Consider the following 27,933-nt stretch of genomic DNA (forward strand, 5'->3'; position numbering starts at 1 on the left):
AGGGAGCAGGAGCCGGGCCTTGTTTGCTCTTCTGCCAAGCGATTATATGTTTTTTGGGGGGTTTTTGTGGCAGTCCCATATGGGTTTGTTCAGCCCCAGTGCTGGGGAGGGTTGGCCCTCCTGGGAAAGGACGGGGTTTGTGCTGGGAAATGCCTGTTCCTACTCAAACTCACTTGGGTTTGTGCATCCAAACCCTGCCTGGGTTAAAAACCTTAATAATCGAGGTGGGTTTCACATCTTTTCCCTTTCTGGGTGCTAAAGCTCTTTGAAAGTGGGAGCAGGATGGCTCCATGTGAGGCTCTGCAGCTGGGAAACCCACACCACAAATGGGGTCCTGCACAGTCTGGCAATGGTCCAGGACCCTATTGATACCCTATTGATTTACAGTGCACAGGAGTAGTTATATCAGCCTCATTTTAGGATCAAAGCCCTGTCCCGGTGGAGACCCCAGCCCCATTTTGGGATGACCCAACCAGCTCAGCATCCCCGTGTGGGCACCTCACACCTTGAGGTCCCACAGAACCAGCGTTTGTCCACCCCTGGGTGCTTTTATTATTTTATTTATTTGTTTTATATATTTTTTTTAATTTTATATTTTATTTTATTTGTTTATTTTATTCTTTTTCAGGATGGAAATTCCCCCCCCAAAATTCCACCCAGCTCCTGTTTGGGGAGAAACCCTGCAAGCCAAACCCCACCGGGGCTCAACGGGACGGCTCAGGAGGTTGAGAGCTGGGCAGAATTTGCCTGAAAAAAAGCCAGAAAGTGGCTCTTAGGGTTATTTCTCCGGCTATTTTTAGGGGTATTTCTCAAATATTTCGTATTTATTTTTTTAAATACTTTTTATTATATAAATATAATTAAAATGTTAATAGATAAAATATTAATAGATAAAATATTAATAGATAATAGATAAAATATTAATAGATAAATATACATAATAATATAATATAAATATAATATATAATGTATAATATATAATGTATAACATATAATGTATAATGTAGAATATATATAAAATATAATATAAATAAATATAATATATAATGTATAACAAATATAAACCAATCATATATAAAATATAAAATATATTTTTATTTTTATTCATCTAATTATATATTTATTTTTAAATTATTTTAGTTTATTTTGTCATTATTCGTATATTTTTGTGCCCCCCATCATCCAGATGTTTTCGGAGGGAGGGGGGGCTCCCAGATGAGGGAGGAGGAGGAGGAGGAGGGCGTGGCTTCCCCGCCAGGCCACGCCCCCTCCCGGTGACCTCACCGCGTTCTAATCCCCACCGTTGCCACGGGCGACAACCCCCCCTCCCCTCTCCGTTCTCCCCCCTCTCCCACCCCGCCGCGCTCCCATTGGTCCAACCCCACGCCCGTCTTCGCGGATCCCCTTTCCCATTGGCTAACAGCCCTCTCCGCCCCGCCCCTCCGCCTTGCTTATGCCCCGCGCCGCTCCCGGGGCCCGGCTCCGCGCTCGCTGCCGGGGCTGAGGGGGGGGGACCCCAAAAGGGACTGGGGGCAGGGGCTGAGCCCCCCCAAAATGGTGCCCCCTGAGGACGACGAGAGGAGCCCTGCTGGGGCTGGGGAGGGCTCCGGGGGCTTCGTCCTCCTGCGAGCCCCCAGCTGCGGCAGCGCCAGGAAGGTGAGGTTACGGGGGGGGGATTTGGGGGGAAGGATTTTGGGGAGGGGGGAGGATTTTTGGGGGGGTCCCCACCCCAGAACGGTGCCCCATGGGGTTTGGGGTTGGGGTCCTGCTGGGATCTCTGCTGTGGGGGTGTGGTGTGTGTGGGGGTGTCCGTATGGACCCCCCCAACCTCTTTTTTTGGGGGGGGTCTTGTGTTTTTTTGGGGTCCCCCCCAGCTGTCCCCCCACTATTTGTCACCCCCTGAATTGCTTTGAGGTTTTTAACCCCATCTCCCCCTCCCATTTTACCCATTTGTGGGTGTGGGTCCACCAACTGGGTGCCCCCCCCCCCAAAATCACCCATCAGCTGGGTGCACCCCCCAAAAATCTCTGTCCCCCCCAAAAAACGACCCCATTAGCACCCCTTATTTAATGGGTTACAGGGGGTGCACCCAGCAGGGACCACCCATGGGTGCCCCCGACCCCATCACCCCATGGGTGCCCAGCTGGGCTTGCACCCCCCTGGCTTTTAGGGGGGGGCACAGCAGTGATTAAAAACTCCCCAAAAACCTCTTTTTTAGGAGTTTTTAGACGTCTTTCCCATTAGGTCTGTCCCCTGGGAGCTGGTTTTATGAACCTGCAGTGATTTTGCCCCAAAACCGGAGCCTCCATCCGAGGAGGTGATTTCCTAAAGTTGTTCTTTGGCGGGGAGCTGCTGCCTTTCTGCAACCCTTTTTTTAAAAAAAAAAGGTTAAAAAAGGGGGGAAAAAAAAGCTGAGAGGTGGCTTTTCATCAGCAGGGACCGAGCTGACCCCAGGCTGCAACCCTATACCGGGCTGTGCTTACCCCGCTGACAGGTGCCGCTTGCAGGGCTCATTTTCCCGTTTTTTTTACCCAAATTTCCCTTCTCCGAGCCCTCTGTTTATTCTTTTTCCATCTGTCGGATGATTGAACAGGAGAGGACGAGGCAGGAAAGCATCACGAAGCTTCTCAGAGGTGGGAAAAACACGCATTATACACCACTTCTTACGAAAACCCCTGACCTGTTTGGGTTTCCTATTACTTTTCTCAATTCTTATTTAAAAGAAACCCTCAGCACGCCCTTTTTTCAGCTGTTTTTTTCTTCCCTGGCCGCGTGGGAGGCCGTGGATGTGGCCCCACGTGTTTCTCCTGGCTTTTAGGGGATCGGAGGCGCCGCGGCGGTGCCCGTCTTTTTGCCGGGGTTGGCGTTGTGGGGCCGGAGGTTTCACACATCTGTTTCCTCCTGGCTCCCTGCCCCGGCTCCCGGGACACACAGGCAGCCTCTCCACGGCTGCACGTTCCCAAAAATTCAAGCTTTGGCTCAGGTTTGTGGTTATTAAGCCCTTTACAAAACCCGGTGCCCCATTTCCCCCGTTTTTTTCCCCCTTTGCTGAGTGCCTTAGCCGACAGTCGGGGCACTTGGGGAAGTTTAAAACCTTAATCCTCGTCTCATTTTTTCTTTTTCTTTCTTTTTTTTTTTTTTTTTTTTAAAGGCCGCGTGATGTAACCATATTCTCAATAAAGCTTTTAGGGGTTTTAGTCTCCCACAGAAAAGCCAGCTTTTGGCCGGAGTGCTGGGTGAGATTAATTCCCTGATAAGGGCTTTTTGGTATAAATAGACCAGAAGGGAGAAAAAGGGGAAAAACCTGGGGAGTGACCCACCTGTAGGAGCCCACTCTTTCTGAAATGAGTTTTAGCTGGCAGGAAAAGGAAATTATTGAAGTTTTTTTCTAAAAAATGAGCATTTTAAAGCCCTTTTTAGGGCGTGCAGCGGTTCTCTGGGGTTTGTTGTCTCTGTCCCCCAGACCAGTGTCACTTGGCCACTTGTCCTGGGCTGCCCTAATCCGTAACTCGCGGGTTGCAAAGGGGAAAAATAATGCTGGCTGACAGCTCTGAGTGCAGAAAAATAGCAGGGCTTTTACACCAGCGTGGCTCAGAGTTATTTTGGAAGTGAAACAGAGCTTGCCCTATTCCCCCAGAGAGCTTTGTGGCTGCTGGGCTACTCAGAAATGTCCCTTTTTAGGGACAAGCCCCTGTGCGTGGCTTTGTTAGGAGGGAATATTGCTCCTGAGAGTGGATGGAGGTTGGTACCCGTCCTATTTCTCTGCTGGAGCTGCTGTCAGTAAATGCTGGAGAAAATTCTGAGGCTGAGGGCTCAATAACTCAGACGGGGTCACCCCCTGCCTGCTCAACGCTCCCAAAACAGCTCTTTGGGGTTAGCAATAAGGCAAACCCAGCGCCAGCATGGCTTTGGCACTGCCTAAAAATCCTGATCCTGCCTGGAGCAATCCCTCTTTGGACAAGGGGACGGAACCAGCAGCAAGGCATCGAGAGCTATCTGGAGCGTGGCTCTCGGGTATTAGGGTGAGATTTTTGGAGCCTTGCTTGGTTCTGGCTCGGAAATGCTTTTTATTTCTTTTATTCAGACCCTGATCTTGTAATTCTGACCCTACAGCTCTTGGTGCATGCAGGAGTAGAGCCTGGGGTGGCTTTTTGAGTAGGAGGCGATGAGATCAAGGTGGGTCACGGACAGCCAGGCTCCTGGCACTTACAACCCTGAGCTTTATCCCCAAGGAGAATTTGGTGCAGGGAGGGAGCAGAACAGCGCGGGAGAGGTCAAGGGATTGAAATCACCGCGGATCATCCCGGGGAAATCACCACGGATCATCCGCCACGAGTCAAACCGTGTCCCGCTGCTCCCCTGGGGAAGGGCTGAGCAGTAACACTCCTGGTGCCTTTTGTCCTCCTCCCTGGAAAATGCCATAAACTGCTCCCTGGGAGGGATGATTTATAAAATAAAGAAGCGTGAGGCTTTAGGGAACGCATGCAGCAGTCTGGGATAATGAAAATGCTGCAGGCAGATGAGACTTCGGGGCATGTAGAGGAGCAGGTTGTGCATCACGGCTCGGTTTGCTAACTGCAGCTGGGCTGGGCTTTCTGTATTCTTGGTATTTGACATCTCCTGCCTTGGTTTGAGCAGTGGAAGGATCTAATCCTGCCGTTGGTCCAGGATCCTGAGTTATACGCCGGCCAAAAGCATCGCCCTGCAGTCAAGGGATGAATCTCAGCCCCTGTTACCTGCCTCTGAGCGCTGTGACCCCAGCAGGGACGTGCTGCTCATTTTTAAGGTTGTTTTAAAACATTTTTAGCTTTCTCCTGCCGTCCTCTGGTCCACGGAGAGCCCCTTGTGATCCAGCCAAGCTCTCCTGGGAGCTGTTGCTGCGGTTCCTGTTGGGGCTCAACCTAAACTCACGGCCACAGACCCCGTCCCCACTTCTCTTTTTGACAGATCCACGCCTGGCTTGTGTCACCCTGCTCTGAGCTCCTCTGGACAGGGATTCAGCAGGATCTGCCTGTCCTTTTTTCTTGCTTGTAACGTTAGCAGCACCTCCTAGGGCTGTGTTTTCCTTTCTGACAGAGTCCTTTGATCACTCCATGTGCTCTTTTTGCTCTTCCCCAGTCACTTCCAGCTACGGAGCTCCCGTTCTTCTACCCAAAATGAAAGAGAAATTAGTCCCTTAGCACACGCCTTTGTTCTTTGGACCTGCTGGCCTCCACCTCTTCCCACAAGTGCCTGGCGTTGCCTGTTACTGTCCAGAACGAAGCTGGGAGGCAATAACCCTGTTTTTGCACCCGGGTCACGAAACAAAGCTCTAGGTGTGCCCCATCATCCAGGAGACACATCCAGGCTTCATCTCCCTGCATTTTATTGGAGCCACCAGGAGCAAAGTGCACCCCATGATCACCTCCAAACAAACTTTCCCTCAGGACTAACTGCATAATTGCCCTGTTTAACACCCCGTAAGGGTGCTCTTGAGCTGAAAGGAGGAGCTGCTGGCTCCTTGACACCACCCTTAGGTGTTCCCAAAAACTTTTGACGTCCCGCTGCGGGGAGTTTTATCTCTGCCTCCACGGTAGGTTGAGTGCTCCCTGCCATCTTTGCATGCTGAAGGCTGAACGTGACGTTATTTGGCAGGTGAATTCGAGGCATAAAATGCCCTTGCTTCTTTTTATTGCTGTAATTCTGCCTATAATCCTGCGTTGTCCTGGGCGGTGATCTTTGGAGCGGGACCCGGCGTGGGTAATTCAGCGGCACGCACCTCGCACGCCGTCAGGGCTTTCGCAACGAGCCCTGCACTCTGCTGCTCTCCGGGATTTATTTGTTTCCCCTCGTTGGAAGAGCTGTGTGTTTTCTTTCCCGAATTTAAAGCTTTGACAAAGAAAGGCTGAGAAATCCCACGTCGAGCCCGGCCCCTTCTCAGGCACCCAACTTCGCTCCAGCATCGATGTCCCTGGGCACACCCAAGAGGATGACTGAAACACCCAATCTTTCCTCTGACCTTTAAAGGGTTGATCTCAAGAGCTTGTGCAAAGCGAGGAAAATCCTTTCTATGACTTAACAGTGGGTTTTGGGTTTCCTCTTTGTATTCCCTCTTACGTAAGGCATTCTTAAATCCATCCTGACTTATTTAGGAGCTCCGGGGCCCCGGTGCCTGCCTCTCCTGTGCCTTTCTGCAGTTGGAGAGGAGCCTGGATGGGAACCGGTAACCAAATCGCTAAATCCAATCGAGGAGATGTTGTTCAGGTGGAAAAAAACCCTCGTGGCTGTACAAACAGCTCAGGGAGAAGTCTGGGCAAATCCCAACGTCCCGGTTGCCGTCGGAGCGTGTTCGCTCCCCGGCCACATTAGGGCTTGCAAGATTTCCTGGAGAGCTGCTTCGTTCCTGGGTGGAAAGCCCAAAATGATCGGTGATTATCAGGGCTTGCTGCTGTGTCTGCATGCCTGAGAAAGGTCTCGTTCATCAGCTTCGGTGTCCCGAGCTTTGGCACCGCAGTGGCTTGAATTTTCTCCTGTGGGGTTGTCTCAGGCTTGACCTGGGAGAAGTGGGGAGCTGCCAAGCCAATTCATTCCCCCTTCCAATAACATTTTCAGTTTCTGGATGTCCTGTAGAAACCTCCTAGCATCTCTTTGCATCTCACTTCTTGTTTTATCCTAATTTCTTCTCATTTTGCCTCCAGCCAAGGCATTTGTGGCCCTCCTGCGAGGCGTTTGGGTGCTCCTAGTGCTTCTTCCATCTTTTTTTCAGCTACAGTTCCTCTGGCTATCGTGTAATTCACGTAGTCCTTGCTCTTCTTTTCCCCCAGAACATCTTAGGTTTAAGTAGTTTTTGCTTTTTTTTTTTTTTTTGTAGGACGGGTGAGAGAATTTCCCCCGGGGGAGAACCCAGAGGTGGCACTTTCAGGGCAACCTCTTGGGTTCACTCCTGAGTGTCTCGGACCTGGGATTTGTGCAGCTGTTTCCCTTTAACATCCCCCGTAATTGCTTTTGCAGAATAATCGTGGCTTCGTGCTCTCATCCCAGCCCTTTAACTTGCACAAATTCGTGGATTACTGTAAAGCACCGAGCCTGCAGATTTACGGACCAGATGGAGCGGCTCCGATTGCTCGGTCTCCGATGTATCAATTAGGAGCTCAAATCTTGCACGTAAATGAAAGAGGCGATGTTAATCCCAGGCCCTTTTCAAACTGGGCACCTGTTACTGGATGTCAAACGTGAGAAACGAGTGCCCAGAAAGCTGAAATCCATGAAAATGCCAAATTTTTCGTTCCCTGCTTACCAGTCAAAGCTGCCCTTGCACTGTTCCCCCTCTTTCTTTCCTTTTTGGCATCCCAGAGAAATAATTCAAGTAAAGCATCCCAGAAAAATAATCTGAATAAATACTTTGGAAACGGGTTAGTGTTACCCGGGGTTTTTTGTTAGTGTTTTTTTTGGAGGTGTTAGCAAGCATCATCCTGGCTCGTTGGATTAAAAACTTCCTCCATCCTGGAGGAAGGGGTGAGACCTGAGGATTTTGGCTACGTGTTAAAAATGATCTGAGAGTTTTGGGCAGGTACTGTTGGGGCTCTCCTGAGTCCCTAGGGTTGCAAAATCCCCTCATGGTGTAGGGACAAGGCACCACCAGCAGTGGTGGTGCAGGTAAAGCACGTAAGACTACAGCAAAGGGAGGTTTTTCTAAATTAAGGGGGTGAAGTGGTGGCTCTGAGTGATTTCTTTCAGTGCACAGGGATGCTGCCGTCTGCTAGCTCCTCAACTCGGAGATGAAACGTCTGAGGAAAGCCCGAGGAAGGAGGCGGGGGTGGGATTAATTCCCTGCTTTCTGCAGCTCGTGTCTCTGGCCTGTGAACTTTTGACTCGTTTCCACTCCATCCCCTGCAGCCAGCGGGAGATGGGAGCTCTGGCAGACACGGCGTCACGTCTGTTTGTGAGCTCCAGGGGTATTTTGGCTCGTCTGCCCCCTCCCAGGACATCTGGTTTCACTCCTGGGTCGTGTCCACACGGCCAGACCCTGGCGAGGAGCTGCTTCATTCCTTTATCCCTTCCCTGCTGCACTTGAACCCTTTGCTGAATAACTTCAGGGGAGAAAAAAATATGCTGTAAGCAACAGGTTTTATTAGATAATGAAATATTTTTCATGTGGCTCTGCTGCCTGTCCCCAGGTGTAGCAATGATGCATATTAAATCTGATTTATTTATTTTTTTTCTGTTGAAGACCATCTGCCCCCACCCCAAAGCCTCTGCGTGCGGCAGGGCTGGTGAGGGGGATCTGGGACCGTGCTGGGGGACGTCAGGAGATGGAGGTGGGATGGGAGCAGCTGCCACGATGCCGTGGTGACATCCTGTCCCTTTTTCCCAGCAGGGCTGCGACCCCTTCGCCCAGACCCAGCGCAGCAAACTGCAGCACCGCCGGGCGCGGATCAACCAGCAGATCAACAAGGAGATGAGGATGCGTGCCGGGGCAGAAAACCTCTTCAGGTGAGTCCCCAGAGCATCCCTCCGGCCCTGGGATATATCCTTCCCCATGCAGGGGAAAGCTTTTGGCTGTTTTATCCATGTCTGTCTCACTGCCGTGACCCGTGGCATGTCCAGGAAGCACCTGCAGGCTTATGGATTTTTTTTTTGGATTATCAGCTGCTTATTTTCCCCCCTGTGAGGCAAGTCCAAGGCTTTTTGGACAAGGTGTTTTTCTTTAAACCTGTCTGCAAGCGTGGATCAGTCCCTGAACGGCTGCTTTCTGCCCTGGGGAGGCTTTCTGTGGCCGTACCCTGCTTGGGGTTTGCTCAGTTTGCTCAGGCTTTGCAGCACTCGCCCTGGAAACGCTTGCCCTCTGCTCCGTGCCATGCTGATGCTTAATGAAAAGTGGGGATTTAAAGCCCTGGAAGCCTGTTACAAGGCAGGGTGCGAGTGGGAGCAAGAAAGGGGACAGATGTTGGACTGGGATTGAGCTCTGAGTGCAGGCATCCTGCATGATACCCCCAGAAAGTGGGTCAAATCCAGCTTCATTTAAAAAAAAAAAAATAACACAAAAGTGTTTCAGTAATTTCTCCTGAGCAGAATCTGCCTGAAAACCCAGGCATGTCACTGCATATTGATACAGCCCAGCAGTTCTCCCTCCTGCTGGGAGGATGCATTTATGGCGTGGTGCAAAAACCAGTCCCTGGGCAGGGCTTTTGGGTTGCAACTGGTCCAGCACCAGTAGAGCCAGCGCATCGCCGCCATCCCCAGAGAGTGGTCGTGATGAAACCATGATACTCTACCCCAGTTTTTATTTTGTATATATAACTGAGACAAGAGATCTGTAAAAATTATATGTATTTCTTTAACCTGCCCGTGACCCTTTTTTATAGCTTTTGTGTGTGTATGTATCAAATTCCTGTAGTGCAAGGTGGGCAGACTTCTTAATGCAAGAAAATATCCTCTTTTTTTTTTTTCCTGCTTATCTTGCAAGTTTGGTGTTGATTTCTCTCCTCACCCCCAGCAAAAAAATAAAACTTTATTTTTTTTAATAATTTAATGTCAGTCTGTGCCTGTTGTACCTGAAAGAAAAGTTATTGGGGCAAGTAATGGGTTTTTTTTAGGCAGATTAGGACAGCAGGGACACCCTGGAGGATGGTGAGGTTCGAGCCCTGTTATCCCTCAGCTTTCGCCAGGCTGGCTGTTAGGGACCATAATTCATCTAATTAAAAAGGCCTTGACATCCTTGTGTGTGCCACTCCATGCAACTCCCCTTTGTTATAATAATAATAAAAAAGCCCTGGAAATGTGCTGCCTCAGCAGGAACGCGCCCGGCCGTGGTTTTGGTGTCAAGAGCGTGCATCAGAGCTGCTCTGCTTCCTCCCTCGCCGGGGAGCGAGCAAAAATGTGATGCAAAACCCATCTTAATTACTTGTCCAGGGAGGAGAGGGATTGTTCTCTGCCAGGGCAGAGGCAGAATGCACTGATGGGGCCCTTTTTTTTGGCTGGATCAGCAATTTGAGTGTCCTTTGGTGGTAATGAGGTTTCCTCCTTCCCTCCCTCCAGTCTATTTTGCAGCTGAGCGATGGGTGGGTTTGGGGGTGCTCTGGCTTTCAAAATTTGAGGATCTTGGGGGAATCAGGAGGAAAAGATCAAGTCTGTGCCTGAAATTAAAGGCTGGAAGAGGAGGATTAGAAGTTTTAAAAGGTTATTACTCAAAAGCTGCTGAGTTGCACTGAGAAATTTCCTTTATATCTACCAGGTCAGTGACGTGCCCAGCCTGGCGCAGTGTTTGCAGCTTTGCCTTTGCACTTCCAACTTTAAAAAATAATAAAAAAAAAACACCCTCAGTGCTTTAAAAAAAGTAATTTCCTCAGCTGTTGTGCTCGGCCTCTCGGTCCCTTTTCCTGAGAGGCTGCCACGAAGGGCGCACTGGAAAAACGCACGTGGTGTTTGCTCAGCAGCACGAGGGGTTTGTTTGCTGGGTAAACGCGTGGGCAGAGGCAGGGGAAACCCTTCCCTTTTCTTGTCCAAATAGTGGGGCACGGCAAAGCAATCGGGAAGATAAAGGTGTCGCCAGTAAGCCCATTTCTTCCAAATAACTCAAAAACCTTTGTCGAGTGTTAGCTGAGCAAACAGGTGATGACTGCACTGAGGTTGAGCAAGATTGGAGGCTCTGCGTGCTCGTAGGGAGATCAGCGCCTGCTCCAGGCAGCACCAAAGCCTCCCTCAGCACGGGTTTGCTCCTGGCAAACAATTGCTTGTTCCCAAAATCGCCTCTCGGAGAGGTGCTGTGCTCTGCGTGGCTCCAAACAGCGCCCGCGGAGTGCAAACAGAAGCGCCCCAAAGCAACACCAGGCTTTATGCTGCCTGCTCTGAACCTGAACTAAGCAAAGCTGTCCATGGAAAAGCTCACAGGTGTGTAAAATCAGGCTTTGCAGGATGGGAAGTCCTTTTTTTTTTTGCAGAGCAGGGATGAAAACACCATTCAGAAATCCATCGTGTGTCTGCAAGTCACCAGGCTGCGAGTCAGCAAAAATCAGCTGCTGTAACTGAAGGGGGAAAATAAATCTGGTGCCAACTGAGGGCAAGAATAGGAAGGTATTCAACTATTTGGAGGAAAATTGTAGTGAAAGCAGCACTGCACCTTGATCCTGGAGGAGGTGGGATGTGTAGAGGACTGAAATGATGGTGCAGAGCTGATGTATAGGGGACGAGGGGGAGTACTGTGCTGATGCTGCATGGGGGATTGCAGAAATGCCAAAAGATGTTTAAACGGAAGTGGCTGCAGGGATCTTTGGACCTGCTTTGCTTTGTTTAAAACAATAAAAAATCCATCGGTCTTGGGGAATCCCAGCGAGGGAGGTACAAGGGAGGAGACCCTGAAGTGCCGTCACCCTAAAGAAAAGCAGCAGAGCTCCTTATGGCCAGGTCAGGGCGAGGCCCCTGAGGGAGGCTGTCAATAAAAAATAAATCAAAAGCAACGTGCTCAGGAAAAGCTGGGGAAAAAAAACAAAACAAAACAAAACAAAACAAAAATTGCTCTGGCCATGGGGTTTTTACTGCCTCCCTCGGGGGCTTGGCGTGATTTAGAGCCAGCAGCCAGAGCCCCTTTCGGCCAACGACTGCACGTTGCTGGCTGCATGGCCGCTGGGTTATCTCTCCCTGCTTTCCTTGGGAGCTGATAAGGAGGGTATAATCGGCCTGGGAGTTTGGCTTGCTGGGAGCAGGCAGCTCGCTGCAGCTGAAATCAATCCTCGGTGTTTACATCTCCTGCCGTGCACGAGGAGGGAGGGTGGGAAGGTCCCACGCCTCTAATGGGCGAGCACAGCAAGCCTGGCTCTCGCAGAATGGTTATTTGCACCCAAAAATGAAATTTTTCCCCCGGTCTAACCATAAAACATAGATTTTATTTGGTGTGGGAGGCCAACGTTGAGCGCTCGTAACTAAATCTGAAGCTGCACAGGAGGTGGGAGCATGGACGGGGCTCACGGAGGGACTGGGTGAAATGAGAACGGGCATCCCCCAAGAAAAAAAACACCCAAATAACCCAAATTTTTCTCTGCATCACGAAGAGGTGGATGGAAGTAGCTGGTCGTGAAGGCTCAGCCCTCTGGGGTGGCTTGGGTGGATGCCCGTGGCAGGGAAGAGGCGATGGCATCGTCCCTTTGGGTCACTTTATCCCTGTTTATCGACGCAGCCAGGCTTTTATGGGGAGGTTTGATCCGTGCTGTGTTGTCCTGCAGAGCCACCAGTAACCACAAGGTGAAGGAGACGGTTGCCTTGGAGCTGAGCTACGTCAACTCCAACCTGCAGCTGCTGAAGGAGGAGCTGGAGGAGCTTAACAGCTGCATGGATGTCTACCAGAACGAAAGGTAGGTGCTTCGTGCCCTGGTGGCTGGGGAACAGGAGACAGGAGAGGGCTGGGGCATGGGGCAGATTGGCCAGAAACAGTTTTTCAACCTGGGAACATCCACATTTCATCGACCAAACTCAAGAGCTTTTCCCAAAAGATCCTTAAAGGAGGTGTTTGGATACTTACGGTGTGTCCTTTGGATGCAGATGTCCCAAAAGCAGGAAAAATAGATCAGGAAAAACAAAAACACATCATCCCTTACCTCATCCGCCTGACCTAAGCATCCTCCAGAGCATGATGTCTTCCAGCAAGGGATTTAATAGCAATTAACACTTTGGCTGCTCCTGGGATGGTTTATTTTCCCATCAGGGTCAGGAGTTTCTTCCCCCTCTTTCTGCAATTAAACCTTGCTGTCACCTTGAAATGCTCACCCAGCCACCTTGTGCCTGACTTGGGTAATCCCAGCAGCAATTTATGGGGTTAAAAAAGCAGAAATCCCCCAGGCAGCAAAGCCCAGGGATGCTGCAGCAACGTGGAGCCACAGAATATTCCTCCTGGTACATCCGTGTGCTTTGCCCAGTGCCTGGTCCTCCCTGGGGAGCGTTGTTCTGCTGCTGGGGGCAGAAAGAGGTGGAAAGAACATCAGTGGCTCCATCCTGTTTGCTGCAATGCAGGACGAGGGCGGTCTGGAGGTGTGATTGATGCTTTAGGGTCGCAGAGAGCAAGGGCTGGCTTTACTGTAGAGAAAATATCCTGGGATGCACGGGGAAATGCACTTCCAGCAGGTCAAGGGGGGGGGAGATCAGCGGTGCCTCCAACCTCAACCACTCTGACCCTAAGAAGGATCAAGGATCCTGCATCTCCAGCACCCTTGGGTGCTTGCTGCAGTCTCTGAATGTGACCCTGGATGGTTTCCCTCTTCCCCAGCAATGTGCTGGCCATGTGGGGTTGTTGGGCTTGGACTCCAGGGATGCTCAGCTTTTGCAGCCCTCCACGTGCTTGTTTGCTGTGGTTTATAAACAAAATGCCAGCAGCAACCCCAAAATCCTGCCCAGGCCAAACAAAAGTTCCTTTGTTTGCTCTGGGCACCGGATTCGAGCGGAAATCTTGCTAGAGAACGAGTGATAATGGCTTTTCAGCACTAATTATAGCTCTCAAAGCTGGAGTATGAATAGAGCAGAATGTGGGTGCAACCTCTGCCCTGCTCCCCAGTTTTTGCCCTCCTTGGCCTGTGATGTGCTAATGCACATTTCTGCTAACGTGCAGTTTCTGCAGATAACGAGATGAGCCTGTTGTGCAAACCCCAGGCTGGTGAGGGCCTGATCCTGCCCGACCTGCCTCCTGTCTTGCCTTCAGAGAGCCCAGTGCGAGCTGTGGATACCATCAGAGATTCTCACCTCCCATCCGTATACAGCACCCAGATGTTGGGACCAGCTTTGGGGCTCTTTGCAGAGCAATAATGCTGTAATTTTCTGCACATTCGAGGTCCACAAAGACCATTTCTTTACTTCTTGGCATCAAAATTCAAAATATCAACTAAATCCCACAAAAGATGGCCCTTCCTTGTTGCCATCCTGCCGCCGTGTAGCATTCCTTCCTCGTTTTGGCACAAATGCCCCATTTTTAATGGTGGAAAACACACCCCTCCCAGCTGCGTGTTACCAATGTCATCCTAATCTTCAGTGTTTTACAGTATCAACCTGTCTGCCCGATAAGAGCTATTATTAGATGGCTGCTTTTAATAGCAAATTTCAATATCAGGCGGAGCTGCGCTCCCCGAGCCAGTCCTTATCAGCGACAGAGCCCAGATTAGCACGTAGGAGCTCGTGAATCCGTGACCTGTGCTCGCATCACACCCGTTTCCCAAGGGCTGTTAATGAAAGCAGCTGCGTCACGGCAGCCAGTTTGATTGCTCTTGTAGAAAATAAAACATAAATATGGTAGATTTGGGGTTATTGGCATGCTTTTTCAGTGCAAAGCGCGTCCTGCTGCCGTGCAGAATTGGGTTCTCTTCTAGTTTTGCCCTTCAAAAAAACAGGCACCAAAGAGGTTGTTGTCTTCTTCCAGTGAGTCCATCAGCGTCCCTATGATTCCCTTGGGCCTGAAGGAGACGAAGGAGCTGGATTTGCTGCTGCCACTGAAGGTGAGCATCACTTTGGCGCACGCAAGGCGGCGAAGGCTGATGGAGGGAAGCAGATTTGCCCTTCGGAGAGGTTTCTGCACGTGGGCATGATGGGGAGCTGTAGAGGAGATGCTGCAGCAGCTGCAAACATTTCCCTTTTTGGAACGGTTCCATACGTAGGGGGATGAGGTGGACTTAAAACAGTGGAAAAAGGGTTACAGGGTCTGGAGCAATGGACAAATCAACGTGTTTTGCCTGGGGTGGAGAGCAGGAGCTGGGTGGAGAGGAGATCCCTTTCTGTGCTGCAGGTTTTCTTGCAGGGAGAGCTGGCAAGCCACTTATACAGAATTACCAGAAGTCACCCTTTAAATCTCGAATATCCGTTTTCAAGATTGATTCAGGATTTTCTTTCCCCATCCAGGATTTCATCAGCGAGCACTACGGAGAGGAGGGGACCTTGTTTGAAAAGGAAATCAAAGAGTTCATGGAGCTGCGGCAGGTCGGTGGCCCTGGGCGTGCAGAGTCTTGCTTTGGCTTGCTGGGAAATGCTCGTTGGAGGTGCTGTGCTTTGCTCTATGTCCCCTCGTGCACCCTCCAAACTGCACGCTTGTCCTCGCATCTTGGGGGTGCTGGAAGCCTGCAGCATGCACTGAGCACCCCGGCTTCGGTTCATAGATTGCAAAATAGTACAGATGTTTCAGTAATTGTTCGCTGTCCCGGTGAGTGAGTCCTTTAATGACCTGATAACCTAGAACGACCGGCAATAAAAATACAATGCCGTCCATTATTAATGTTTGATGAATAGTTCACCCCCGGCGAGGCTAAATGACTGCTCTCTCTCCAGCTAACACGCAGCGTAGCGCTTGGAGAAGAGGAAATGTAGAGCAATCCGGTAAAGGTGAACTTTATCCTCTCCTACAAAGCAGCTCTCCGAAGTAACCTCGGTTTTGCCTTGCCGTGCAGCTTTGGTCTTAAGGGCGGAAAGGAAAAGCTTTCCCAGGCTTTGTGAAGGTCCCAATCCTGCTCGCTGGGCCGCGGGAGGGGTGCCCTGGAAAGGCACGAGCTGGGAAAAAGGCTCGTGACCGAAACGAGGAGAGCTCTGGCACTCCTCCCCGTGTCGAGTCAAAAGCCCAAAGGCTTTCCTGTTCTGAACAGAAATCGTATTTCTTCCCTCGTGTTAATTCCATCAGACTTTGCATGAATTTCTATCCTAAAAAAAAAAAAAAGCAAATCCCAGCTCGGTTTAGGTGAGCACGGCTGGATCGTGCCCTGCTCCCGGGCTGCTGGCTCCGGTCTGGGTGCCCCAACCCAGTGTCCCCAAAGCCTTTCCCATGCCAGCAGTCAGGCTGTCCCCTTTCAACCTGCCAAAAAGCAGGGAAGCTACAGAAAAAGGGCTTCTTTTTCAGCATTAATACAATCCCACAATCCCATAGAATCCCACTCCTTGCTTGCTTGTGTTTGGGGGGTCCGGCCAGGCTCAACTCCAGGCTGTTCCCCCATCCCCTACAATCCTAGACCCCTTTGGGTCAGTTTTTTCCCACCTGGGCTGTAGCTCGTAGGGTTTCCCAGCATGTCCAGCTCCCTAAATCTCATCTTTCCCTCCTCTTCTCCTCTCTCCCCTCCTGACGTGTCTCTTCCTCCTCTCCCGTCCCCGCAGGCGATGCGCACCCCCAGCCGGAACGAGGCCGGGCTCGAGCTCCTCATGGAGTATTACAACCAGCTCTACTTCCTCGACAGCCGCTTCTTCCCCCCCAGCAAAAGCCTGGGGGTCTTCTTCCACTGGTTGGTGCAGCTTTTCCCATCCAGCCCCAAAAAACGGGGAGGGTGAGCAGGGAGGGAAGCGCGGCCAGGCTCCCTCCCCACCGCGCCGGGGTCTTCGTTTTGGGGAAATTCCTTCAGCAACGTGAAGAGCTGGGTTTCCTCCTTGCTTTTGGCTCGAAGACGTTGCCTTGGGTGGATGCGTTGAAGGAGGCAGGGCTGGAAAGCTCGTCCCCGAGCGGGAGCGGTGTTGGGACGGCCGTGATGCCCTCGTCCCCGTGTTGACTCTTCCCTTCCCCAGGTACGACTCCCTGACGGGGGTCCCGTCCCACCAGCGGGCGCTGGCCTTCGAGAAGGGCAGCGTCCTCTTCAACATCGGAGCCCTGCACACCCAGATCGGGGCACGGCAGGACCGTGCCACCCTGCCGGGGCTCAACCAGGCTATCGATGCCTTCCAGAAGGCGGCCGGTACGTGGATTCCCCTCCCCTTATCCCCTTGGCGGAGCTGACGTTTCCCTGGGGCAGGAATAACGTCAAGAAGTGGAGCTGTTGGGCAAAGAGGGATGGGGGAGTCTCCAAGGGACTGCATTTAGGGCTTTTGAGGGGAAAAGCTGCGGGTCCAAGGGTGGGTTAGATGGCAAGGTAGCACCCCTTGGGAGTTTTTTTCCCCGGGATAGCATTGCCAGCTGTAGTGAGAGGTTTGAGCTCAGGGAGCATCTTCATGGCTTTTCTCCTGGTCAAGGTGGGAAGGGACCTCTGGGTCCATCTGGATCAAGGCCACCTCCAGCAGGGTGCCCACCACCCTGTCCTGGTGGCTTTTGGAAGATCTCCAGGGCTTTGAGACTCCACAACCCCTCTGAGCAACCCGTGCCGTTGCTCGTAGAGAAACCTTCATGCTCCAAACCCTCCTGGCTTGCAAGCCCGGGAGCTCCCAGCAGCTTCTCCCCTTGTGCAGGTGCCTTTAACTACTTGAAGGAAAACTTCTCCAACGCTCCCAGCCTGGACATGAGTGCGGCTTCCCTCACCATGCTGGTGCAGCTGATGCTCGCCCAGGTCCAGGAGTGCGTCTTCGAGAAGGTGACCTTGCTGCGTGCCCAGAAGGACTTTCTGACGTGGTTGCAGCTCGCCCAAGAGGCAGCCAGGGTAAGGGCACCCCATAAAACCCTTTAAAAAGCCCAGGGGTGACAGCCTGCTGTCACTGCCGCCCAACAGGCGAGCTGGATTCCAACCCTTGGGTCATCAACTTTTGGGTTTTGACTCCCGCAGGTGGAAGACGCCTACTCGCTGGTGCACCAGACCATGACCCAGGCCCACGTGAAGGATTACGTGCCCTTCTCTTGGACCACCATGGTCCAGGTCAAGTCGGAGCATTTCAAGGCCCTCTCCCACTACTTCTCTGCCACCGCTCTCTGCGACTGCCCTGGTGAGTGCTGCGTCTTCTCCTAGCAGCTTGGCACTGGGAAAAAGAGGGGAAAAAAGGCTTCTGTAGAACACCAGCATGCCAAACCTAGAGTTTTTGGGATGCTCTGAGCTGCTGATCACGCCGACTGACGCAGTGATTCATGCGCAGGGCAGCTGTCCCCCATATTTCTCCTTCTGGCTTGCACATTGCTTGCAAAGTCCTTCCAAAAAAGCCAACAAAAAGGTGCTGCAGGGATGTCACCCACTGTCCCCTTCGGGGCTGAGTGGGTGTCATCAACCAGGCAGCCTCCAGAGCCACCTGGTCCGGGTGGTAGGTCAGCCAGGGGCTTCAAAAACATAAAAATAAGCTCCCACCAAACCAGGAAACTGCTGAGCTGCTCGCATTTAATTGCCAGCTTGTGGCTGGCTGCCCTGGGTGTCTGTGTGCAGCCTGCCTGTACCCGAGCTGGGTGACGTGGCTCCGGGGAGCCAGCTGGAGCAGGATGCGACCCATAATCTCCATCTGCTCTGCCACCACCGCCCCTACGAGCGATTTTGGGTCAGGCTGAGGGTTTGGGGGCGGGCAGCTGATGCACGCAGGGACCTGCGGTGTCGAGCCACCTCCAGCAGCAGGCTGGAGGGCTCCTCGAGGTCATCTTCTAAGGTAGGTTCATCTTTTTGGCTCTCTTCCTCTCTGGGAAGGGGGTGCAGGGCTCGAAATCACTGAGGCTTGTGCGTTGCAGAAGCAGGATTGAGCGAGAAGAGCTGCTGGGGGAGAGATGGGAGAGGGTGGGACACCCTGGGGATGGAGACAGAAGTGGCAGAAGGTAGTGGTGGGTCCAAGGGATGGAGCAGACGTCTCCCCTGAAGTTTTGAAGCTCTTTGAATGCCCTGACTTTTCCCTCTGTCCCCTTTCCTCTTTGTTTCTCCCAGCGGCATCTGATGCTGAGTTGCCAGAGCACGAGAAGGCTTTTATCCAGTTCCACGTCACCATGCCAGAGGGGCCGTCGCTCCATGTCCTGCTGCAGGATCCCGAGGAGAGAAGGAAGCTGGGTAAGTGCATCCATCCCTGGGGCAAAACACACTTCTGGGGGATGAACCCCTGAATCCCTGTAGGAACAGGATTTGTAGAGGCACCACGAGCTTTTGGGGGATTTCTCTATGCAAAGACAACTTTTATTGGGTTTTCTTTGAAAAAAGCCTCTCCTGGGGAGGCAAGAAAGCATCACGGTTCCCTATTAAGGTGCTGAGGACAGCCCATTGTGCTCGTGTTGACCCATCTGGCCAAATGTGACAGTAAAACCCCGGGCACCAAGGTATCCCGAGCCAGGTAACATCACCCAGCACAGAGAAATCTGTTGGGAAGGAGCCCGGCTTGGGCTTGCAGCTGCCTTGACTTGACGAGGAGAAGCAGTGACGGCTGGGGGTGGTTTTTTTAGCTGCATCAAAAGGCTTGGGAGACGAGAGCTTCCTCCCACGCGGATTTTCAGCTTCGGGGAAGAGACAGAGCATTGCTTATTCAGCTGAAGTCGTGTTTTAGCAGCCCTCCCGAAGAGGCAGGAGCGAGAGCGAGCTCAGTGCCCTGCTTCTGGGGTGTCAGCTTCTGCTTGCCTCCTCCACAAGCTGCCTCTCGGGCTTTTTTTTTTTTCCCAAACATCTCCATTCAGCTTGTGAAAAAAACGAACGTGCAGGTACCAGGCTCAGCTCTGCTTTGAATCTGGAGGAAGGGGAGAACCTTGCAGCATTAAATCATGTCCGTAGAAGGATATTTTTCCCCTCCCCTTGCCTTATAGTTTTATAACACCATGCTTTATTCCACTGTCGTCAATAAACTGGAGCCAGCAGCTTGCACAACGTCTGTATTTCGGTAATCTCTTGTTATCTTATCTCTTCATTATCAGTGCAAATAGCAGCAGGTAGTGATAAGCCATTAAAACCTCCTTGCCGTGGCGTTTTCTTGCCCACGAGTGGGGCCGGCTGCGGGTGCTTGGATAGAATACGATTGATGCATGAGATGAGATTATTTGGGGGGAGAGTCTCTTTCCTCTCCCTGTTTTTCCTCCAGCCTCGAAATGTTCCCTCGATTGCGACATCTTGCACAAAGCAGCCTGGTGGGCTCTGGTCCCCACGGCTCTGGAGCAAACACCATCGTTTTCCCTGCCTTATGTTGCCACCGTGTGTCCTAAATCTGGAAATGCTACAGGCACACGTGTTTCGATGATACATCCATCTATCTAAATATATTTATCCTTTTCTCTGGCATTTAGAAGCGCTGGGGACGGGTGCCTTCGCCTCGGTCTCTCGCAAAGGGGATGTTTGTAGGATATTCGTAGGTCGTTTATTTGGGATTTCAGTCGATTCTGTTTGCTTTTTGGCTGCTCTCTCTTCACAGTTCGTTTCCACGAGGGTGGAAACACCTTGAAGGCTGGTGGAGAGGAAGAAAGTGAGAAGAGGGCACCGGAGAGGGCGGAAAGGACCTGCAGGGCAGGGTGAAGTGTGTGCTTAGCCTAGAAAAGAGGGAGCTGCAGCAGATCATCCTCCCGAAGCTAAAACGCTGTCACCAGGAGGACGGGGCTCGATTGTCCTTTGTACCCCCCGGGGGATGCAGGGTGATGGAGAGAAGTTAATTTGTGAAGATTTAGGTTAAGCGATAGGAGGAACTTTGGATAGGGGGCGGCGGAGCCCGGTGCCAGCCTCCCTCTCGCTCCTTCGCCGGAGGTTTTTTTTTTTGGGAACATCTGCCAGCCCCGTCTCCGGCGCCGGGGGAGCGAAGTAGGTCACCCTTCAAGGTCCCTTCCCGGCCCTCCTTCGGGGGGCTCGAGCTGACGGCTGGGACCTACCCCATTTCGAGCCCGTTGGCAGGCTGCGAACGTGACGGGGCCGTCCCTGAGTCACGGCTGCCTTCCTCCGTGGGCAGCCGAGCGAGCGAGCGAGAGCGCCGCCGGTCCGCTGGCTTCTGCATCCATCTCCGCTTCCCCGCAGGCAAAGCTCACCTGAAGAAAGCCATCATGAAGCACGAGGAGGCCATGAGGATCCACGGCTTGTGCAAGATCCTGCGGAAGATGGACATCCTCCAGGAGGTCCTCTCCTTCGCCCACAAGCGCTCGCTGAGCAAATACTCTGAAATTGACCACGAGGAGGACTTCTTTGAAACTGGGGACGCTCCGGATATTCTCCGTAAGTATTTTGTTTTATTTTTTTTTCTTGCTGGTGGGAGTGGGGGCTGCGGGATTTTATGGCTTGCCCCAGCCCTGCTCGGGGAGCGGGATGTGGAGGCAGCAGCTGCCGCTTTGCTCCTGCCTGACGGGGCATTTGTGCTCTTCTCTCCTGACCGCTAGCCAAAACGCATCAGAAGCCAGAGATCAAACCCCCCAACTTCTCCCAGGTGAAGGTGACCGACCTCTTCCACAGGCTGGTATGTACGGCTGCAAGACCGAGGTGGCCCCACGGGACCAGTTGTCACCTTTTCCCCTGCATGCTCTGCTTTCCTGCTCTCTTTCCTCCCCGTGCAGCTGCTCTCCGAGCAGGACGAGATATCTCCTTGCGTCCAGGACCCAGGCAGGAGGAAGGGTAGAAGGGCACGGATCTGTCTATGCAAGGCTAAATGGGTCAAGACTCATTACATTCCCCAAAAGTCTTCCTTTGTGCTGGGATGTGAAGCTCCTCCGGTGCACGGGCACTTTGGGTGGGCTTTGGTCCAAGAAGGACTGAAGGGACCGTTCACTGGAAGCTTTTTTTGGAGGAGAGCAGGTTGAGGATAGAGTTACCCTTGGGGAAAACACTGCTCTGTCTTAGGTATGTGACCAGCACCAGCTGGGAAGCAGTGGGAGAATCCCATGGGCTCTTTATCTCCCTTCCTAGGGTTTATAGGGTCCTAGGGAGCAGGGTTGAGCTTTGGGGCTGCTGTGGTTGTGCTGTCCCTGTCCCTCAGGTGCCCCAAGAACAGAAAATACCCTGGGGAGAGGCTGGGCTGGTTGGGATGTAACCAGAATCTCTGCTCTTGGATGACCTGAGCGGAGGGCAGGGGGGTATATCCCGCTCCTGAGAGAACAGGAAAGGCTTTTGGAGTGGTCTGACCCCAAAGAAGTGACCCATCCCAATGCCTTGCGCCCTGCTGCATCTCCCAGAGCCAGGCTGGAGTGAAAACCTCACCCCTTCATCCCAAATTTGATGAAAAATTTTATTTCCATACGGGGAGAATTAAGGGTCCTGCTCTGCACCGTAGCTTTCTGTTTTATTTGCTCTGGGACTGCGATGTCTAAAACGATTCTGGCTCCTTGACCTTGGTGAGATCCCTTCCTCCTGCCTTGCAAGGAGGATGTCCCGACCCAAGCTGGCTGAAGGGTTGGGGCAGGACCTCCCCAGATCCTTTCCAACCTGCGCAAGTCTGTGGTGCTGCTCACAGAGCCACCCTCTGATGAACACTCTTCACCCTTCTCACTTTAATATGCACAAACCTGGTGGTTTTGATACGCAGGAGGATTAAAACACTGTGCAGGCTCAAAACTTCATCCTCAAAGAAAAGCAGAAGCCAGGCTTACTTGCTCTGCCCCCTCGACAGCAAAGGTTGCGTGTCCCCAGGGCGTTGCTCTCGCACCGAAAGGTGCTTTCCCTGTTTCTGCTTTGCCCCCAGGGGCCCCTCTCGGTTTTCGCGGCCAAAAACAAGTGGTACCCGGTGCGGAGAGTCCACCTGAGGAGAGGAGAGAACGGCTTCGGGTTCACGCTGCGGGGAGACTCCCCCGTCCTCATTGCCGGCGTCATCCCGGGGGGCTGTGCTGCTGTGAGTACCCGGGGGCTGCTGGAGGTGGGGACCCCCCATTTGGGGTTGTGATGTTGAATGGAACGAGATGGCAAGCCCGGAACATGGATTATCTCCTCAAAAACTCACTGTGAGATGTATCAGGAGTGGCTTTGTTTTCCAGCAGAGGCTCAGGGGAGCATCCTGGTGGGATGCCCGAGTGGTCCCCCACTCTCTCATCGTTGCACAGCACCAACTGTGCCACCGGAGCTCAGCATCTCCATAACAACAGGCTCCTTAGCAGCAGGATCACGTCCCTTTTGGGGAGCCTCAAAGCTTCTTAAAGAAGACCTGAGCCCACGGTGTGCCCCCCAGGCTGCTAACCCTCGCTGCGCTGAGCTGGGGTGGGATTGCACTCTGGATAGACACCAAAATGTGGCCACAGGGACAAGTTTCCAAACCTCCAGCTGCACCAGCATGTCCTGGCTTGGGGTTGCTCCTGGCTGTAATATCCTGACAGTCCCCAGCTTTGCTTTAATCACATCAAGAGCCTTGTTCTTTCCTGATGGTGGAACTGGTGCGTAAGACCTTGCTAAGCCTGCTCTGTTTTCCCAAGGCTTGCAGGTGCTGATTTTTGTTTTCTGGAGACCTGTAGCGTTGAACTCCTGTCGGTGAGTCAGAGTCAGATGTGCTCTTGTCACAGGGCTGGCAGTTTATTGCGTGCTGGATGTCGAGCCTGGCAGCTGCAAAAGAAATCCTTAGCCTGTGAGCATTCCCCCCTGCAGCAAAGCAGCTGTAAGATCGTTAGGGTGATGAGGCTTTGGCTGTCGGCTGAGGGCAGACCCCAGCCCTCCCCACAGCTCGTGTCTCTGCAGGATTGGGACCTGCTGGGGTGGGTAGGAAAGCGAGCAGACCTCGTGCTGCAGCCTCTGTGAGCAAAAACGAGTGCACCCTCTTTTTTTTTTTTTTTCCCCCTGCAGGAAGCCGGGCTGAAGGAGGGCGACTACATCATCTCGGTGAACGGCAAGGACTGCAAGTGGTCCAAGCACGCCGAGGTGGTGCAGCTGCTGAAGAGCACTGGCGAGGAGGGTGTGGAGATCGGCGTGATAACCCTGCAGGGCTCGGAGGGGCCGAGAGCTGTAAGTCACGTCCCAAGCCTTTTTTTTGGGGGGGGAAAACTGCAGCTCTGGAGGGAGAGATGGGTTGCATAAACCAGGCTCTGCTCCCTCTCCAAAGCAAGTTCATTTGCAGCTGGCTTAGGAAATATAAAGCAGGCAGCAGCTTGCAGGGATGGCCAGCTTTGTCGTTTCACTCTTAGCCTTGAGCTAGGCACCAAAGCAAGCTGCCCTGCAGGGGACAGAGGTTTCCCAGTGTCCCGGGGCAGGGCTGAAGCCAAGCCATCAGCGTTTGCACCCCCGGCTTGGTGCTGCCTTAGCTTCACGCCGCTCTCTGCTCCCCAAACAGGCGGAGAAGAAGGCTGCGGCGATGTCCTCGGGCAGCGGGCTGCTGAAGAGCAACAAGGAGAACAGCCGGAAGAGCCTGATGAACAGCAAGAGCGCCAGCACGCTGCTGATCTGGAACAAGAAAAGCAAGCGGAGCAAGAACAGCACTTACAGCGTCCCCTTCACCGCCGTGGGAGACAACGAGGCCATGTACTGAGGCGCCTGCCGGGCTAGGTTGTGTCCCACCAGCTCGGGGGCTTGGCTGCCTGTCGATCCGGGCTGCGCTGGCGTCGTGGCTGCATGGAGCACCCCTGGAGGATGCCGGGACCCCCCCTGGGGACGCGCCGCTGGTCGGACCCTCTCCGAGGAGGCGAGTGATGCACAGCCCCTGGCGCTGCTGATGGCCGGACTCCTCCATCTCCTGCGTTAAAAAACAGTCCTCTGCTAAACAACGGGGGAGGGGGGAAACACTGGTTTATTATTATTATTTCTTCTTTTAAGGGGTGGGGGAGCTGAGCTTCGGTATAAAGCAGGGGCTGGTTTGTGTGTCGTCTGCTCGGTGCGAGGAGCAGCCCAACCAAGCCCAGCCATTAAAGCAAAAGCTGTAACCTTTTCTAGCGTGTCTCGTAGGCTTTCTCTGCAAGGTGGAAGGCAGCACGCTGCTGGCAGAGCCAAGTCGTTCAGGAGCTCCTGCCTGGTCACATCATAGGAGGAAGGTGGAGAGGGTTTCAGTTTTGCAAGCCCCTGGCTGACAAAGCCCATCGGGGCAGGCTGCACGTGGAGATCACGTTCGAATTCCCAGTTTTGGGGAGAGTTTAGCTCGGGCACCGATGACAATGTCACAGGGTCTGGGACAGATCTGCCCGGGTGGTTTGGCAGCACCGAGCTGTGCATCCTTGCCGTGACACCGGTTAGGGGTGTCCTAGCAAACTGTTAAAGCTAGGATGGGGTCGACATGTCCCCATCACCAGGTGGCAGCGTGTCAGATCCTCCGTCGTCATCAGCAAGGAGGCAGCTCGTGGGCTGCATGTTCCCATGAGTTTTGCAAATAGCATATGTTTGGTCACATCTAAGCGAGCTCACAGAGAAGAAACACGAGCACAGGCTTGTGCTGTGCGGAATTAGGGCTCCTGTGCAGGGTTTTTTTTAATGGGCATCCAGGTTTGACCAGCAAACGCAGCCTGGCTGCACAGCCTGCTTCTTTGGAAGAAAAGGGAAAGACTTAACGTGCATTTGTTGTCTCGCTTTTTTAATCAGTAGAGGTGGATTGCCCTAAATATGTGAGTAGATTAATAGCTAAGAGCCTTGTTTCTTACTTGGTATGAGATTAAAATTCCAGGAAGATAGCTCCTCCAGATTATTAAACTACTAAATTTGTGCTAGTATTGGATCTTGCACACGTTGCTAATACCCTAACACTGTGCTGTCAGCATTCGTACCAGAGCTGGCCTGATGGATACATGCATCTTGGTAATTGTACTGGAAATGCAGGGAGACTCCGAATACGCACGAGATAGATTGGCAAAATTTTCTCAATCCCATTTCTGCCTTGTGCATTATTTTTCTGAAAGCTAAAGAGCTGTCTGGTCTTGAGTGCTTGGATGATCTTGGTTAGGTATAAAATACCCTTCAGAGATGCAATTGTATTTTTGTACTTTTTAAGTCGTGACAAATTCGTAGCGGGAGCTTAATGAAATGAGCCGAGCACGTGGCTGCCTTCGGGCTGGCAGCAGGACACGGCTCGGGGTCGCACCTCCACTTCTTGGTGGCCTGGTGCCCACGTGCCAAGCTTTCGGCCCTGGTTTTATTTCGGGAGAACTGGAGGAGGGCTTCTAGCTCTGCCTTCCTTGCCGAGAAGCCTCTCCGCTTGCGCGATGCAAGACCTAGACGCCGTCAGACGGGATTACGGCTCTGGCTGCCACCGCGAGGCCATCTGCTGCAGTCAGATTTTCTGCCTAATCTTGCCAGCTGCTCGGCGCGGGGCGGTGAGACTCCCAGGCAAGGGGCTCGCCATGAACACATCCACTGATCCTAAACGTCTTGGAGCTAGAGGTGTATTTATTTAAAAAAGAAGCGTGCACACGCGGCGGCTGCGGGCATCGCGGGTCCTCCTGCATCACCCGACCCTTCCGTCGGCGTTGCTGGAGGGGTTGCGTTTCGTGCCAGCTGGATATTTTTCCTAACACCCGTGTTTTGGTTTTTAATTTGTACGTGGACTCTCACCTTTTATGGATTAAAAAGCACTGCTTTGAAAACACTTCATTGCGTGTATCTCTGTTGCTTATTTTAGGTGGACTGGGTGCACTGGCTGTGGTGGGGGAATAAGCCCTGGGTTGGGCTTGTGAGTGGGTTTGGGTCAGTTTTATGTAAATGGGGAGCTTTTGAGGTTGGGAGAGATTATTGGGCTCTAGTAAGACCTGATTCAAGGCAAACCAAGCTATGAAGCATCCGGATCAGTCCCACAGCCCTTGGTGAGCCATCATCTCCATTTCCAGCATGCTGTAGTGGTGGCCCACAGCTTTGTCACGCGAGTTATTTCACAGAATTAAAGCAAGAGATGGGGAGTGGGGCTCAGGCTGGATCCCCCGAGGACTTTTCTCCTGAATCAAAATGAAAGAAAGTCAACATTCAAGAAAATAATCTTTGCTTCAAAGCCTGTCTTCCCAGTTTTGGATGAGCATGTCAGAGGGGATGAAGGCATCACTCATGCTGGAGGAGCCAATGTGCCTCTCTGGTAGCTGGTAAACAGCAAACTCTCTATATGGGACACCTCCTACCCCTGCCTGTACACCCCATTTTCCCTTGGATGTCTCTGTTTTGCTTGTCCCTACGTCCCTGATGGAGGAGGAGGTCACTGGAGGGCCACCAAGCCCATGGCTGCCAGGGCTCATGGTCCAGCCCCACAACCGATTCCCTCACGCATGCACCCCATAGGAGATGGAAGGACAGACTAACTCCTCTTCTGAGACACAGGGGTGGGCTCAAACCCCTGAGACAGGAATGAACCAAAGGCAGTGCTTTCAACATCAGAGTAACATCTAAATGTGGTGGGCAGCCTCTGCTTGGGCTCAGCTTTTCCCATCTACCAAGCCAGGATTAAAACAGCACCTGACTTCTTTTGCCATTTTTTTTGGCCATATATACACTTAGGACTTGTTTACCCTTTGGTTAGGATTTCTGTGCCCAGCACCAACCTCCAAGTCCTACCAGGGTTTTCAACCATGAAGCCCTACCAGTTTGCCAAACCACGAAGCTCCACCAGGTTTTTAAAGCCACCCACGCTAAGTCGTTCTGCCGCAGTAGATCCCCTTCCCACCTACCACCGAAGTGATGTGGGAAATTTGTGATGCTGTAGGCAGGATCACCTCCCCCTCCGGTGACAGCTTTTCGGATGAGACACGCTCCACCAGCAAGAGCTTGGTGCTCCCTGCTGAGCAGCTAAGGAGCTGGATCTCACCATGCTTGTCTTCTCCATCTGGACCGGGAGATGAAGGGGTCCTGTAGGATCTTGGCTGGGGGGAGAACATGGGCAGGAAATATAAGAAATGTTGGAAAAATAGCTTTAAGGATCTGAGATCTCTCCAACCTCTATCTCTGCAGAAAAAAGCTCCAGGTGGGCTCTGGAGCCCAGGCCATGTGCAGCACTCCTTGGTCTGAGTATCATGTTTTGGGACCAGCTAATGTATCTCCTAGGAGCACCTTATGGTCAGCAGGGAGGGGTTTTAATCCCTTCTTCACAGAATCACAGAATCATCTCTAGGTTGGAAGAGCCCTCCAAGATCACCTGGTCCAACCTCTGACCTAGCACTAACCAGTCCTCCACTAAACCATATCACTAAGCTCTAAATTCTTGATTTCTAGGAGCCTTGAGACAGAAAATAGTGGTGACCACTGTCTTGGAAACCCACAGGATTTCAACAGTTTCCTGCCTCGGAGGCTGAATTTTCCTCTTCTCCAAGCTGAGTACAGGTTATTGTCTAACTTGTAGGATTCCTCAGATAATGATTTAATGCCCCTGCACGTTCTGAGGAAAAAAAAAAAAAAAAAATTGCTTCTGGTCTGATGGCTCCCAGTTCCAATGTGTTTTGGTGTTGGGTTCATGCTCCCTACGCTGAATTTGCAGCTCGCTCCATCCCACATCAGGAGTATCACAGAATGGTTGAGG

At 52.2% G+C, this 27,933-nt stretch overlaps 1 protein-coding gene across 2 annotated transcripts; it reads left to right on the forward strand.

Moving 5' to 3' along the window:
- Positions 1 to 1,517: 1,517 nt before the first annotated feature.
- Positions 1,518 to 26,018, forward strand: RHPN1 (rhophilin Rho GTPase binding protein 1). 2 transcript variants are annotated; one of them, XM_082752139.1, is made up of 15 exons: positions 1,518 to 1,656; positions 8,354 to 8,472; positions 12,198 to 12,326; positions 14,375 to 14,450; positions 14,851 to 14,928; positions 16,087 to 16,211; positions 16,489 to 16,655; positions 17,143 to 17,330; positions 17,454 to 17,610; positions 18,522 to 18,641; positions 20,571 to 20,765; positions 20,927 to 21,003; positions 22,222 to 22,368; positions 23,307 to 23,465; positions 23,791 to 26,018. In XM_082752139.1, exons 1-15 carry the CDS (start codon positions 1,555 to 1,557, stop codon positions 23,983 to 23,985), a joined length of 2,034 nt encoding a protein of 677 aa, XP_082608265.1. In that variant the 5' UTR covers positions 1,518 to 1,554; the 3' UTR covers positions 23,986 to 26,018. The 2 variants fall into 2 exon arrangements, with proteins under 2 accessions (XP_082608265.1, XP_082608266.1); XM_082752140.1 differs by having other exon boundaries at positions 8,357 to 8,472.
- Positions 26,019 to 27,933: the final 1,915 nt, after the last annotated feature.

The sequence above is a fragment of the Aythya marila genome, assembly GCF_965140915.1.
Source record: "Aythya marila genome assembly, chromosome: 2".
Classification (NCBI taxonomy): domain Eukaryota; kingdom Metazoa; phylum Chordata; class Aves; order Anseriformes; family Anatidae; genus Aythya; species Aythya marila.

Coding starts and splice junctions, on each gene's coding strand:
- RHPN1 (XM_082752139.1), top strand. CDS start 1,555: ATGGTGCCCCCTGAGGACGACGAGAGGAGCCCTGCTGGGGCTGGGGAG. Junction 14,451..14,850: donor ATTTGCTGCTGCCACTGAAG/GTGAGCATCACT, acceptor TTCCCCATCCAG/GATTTCATCAGCGAGCACTA. Junction 21,004..22,221: donor CCGACCTCTTCCACAGGCTG/GTATGTACGGCT, acceptor CTTTGCCCCCAG/GGGCCCCTCTCGGTTTTCGC.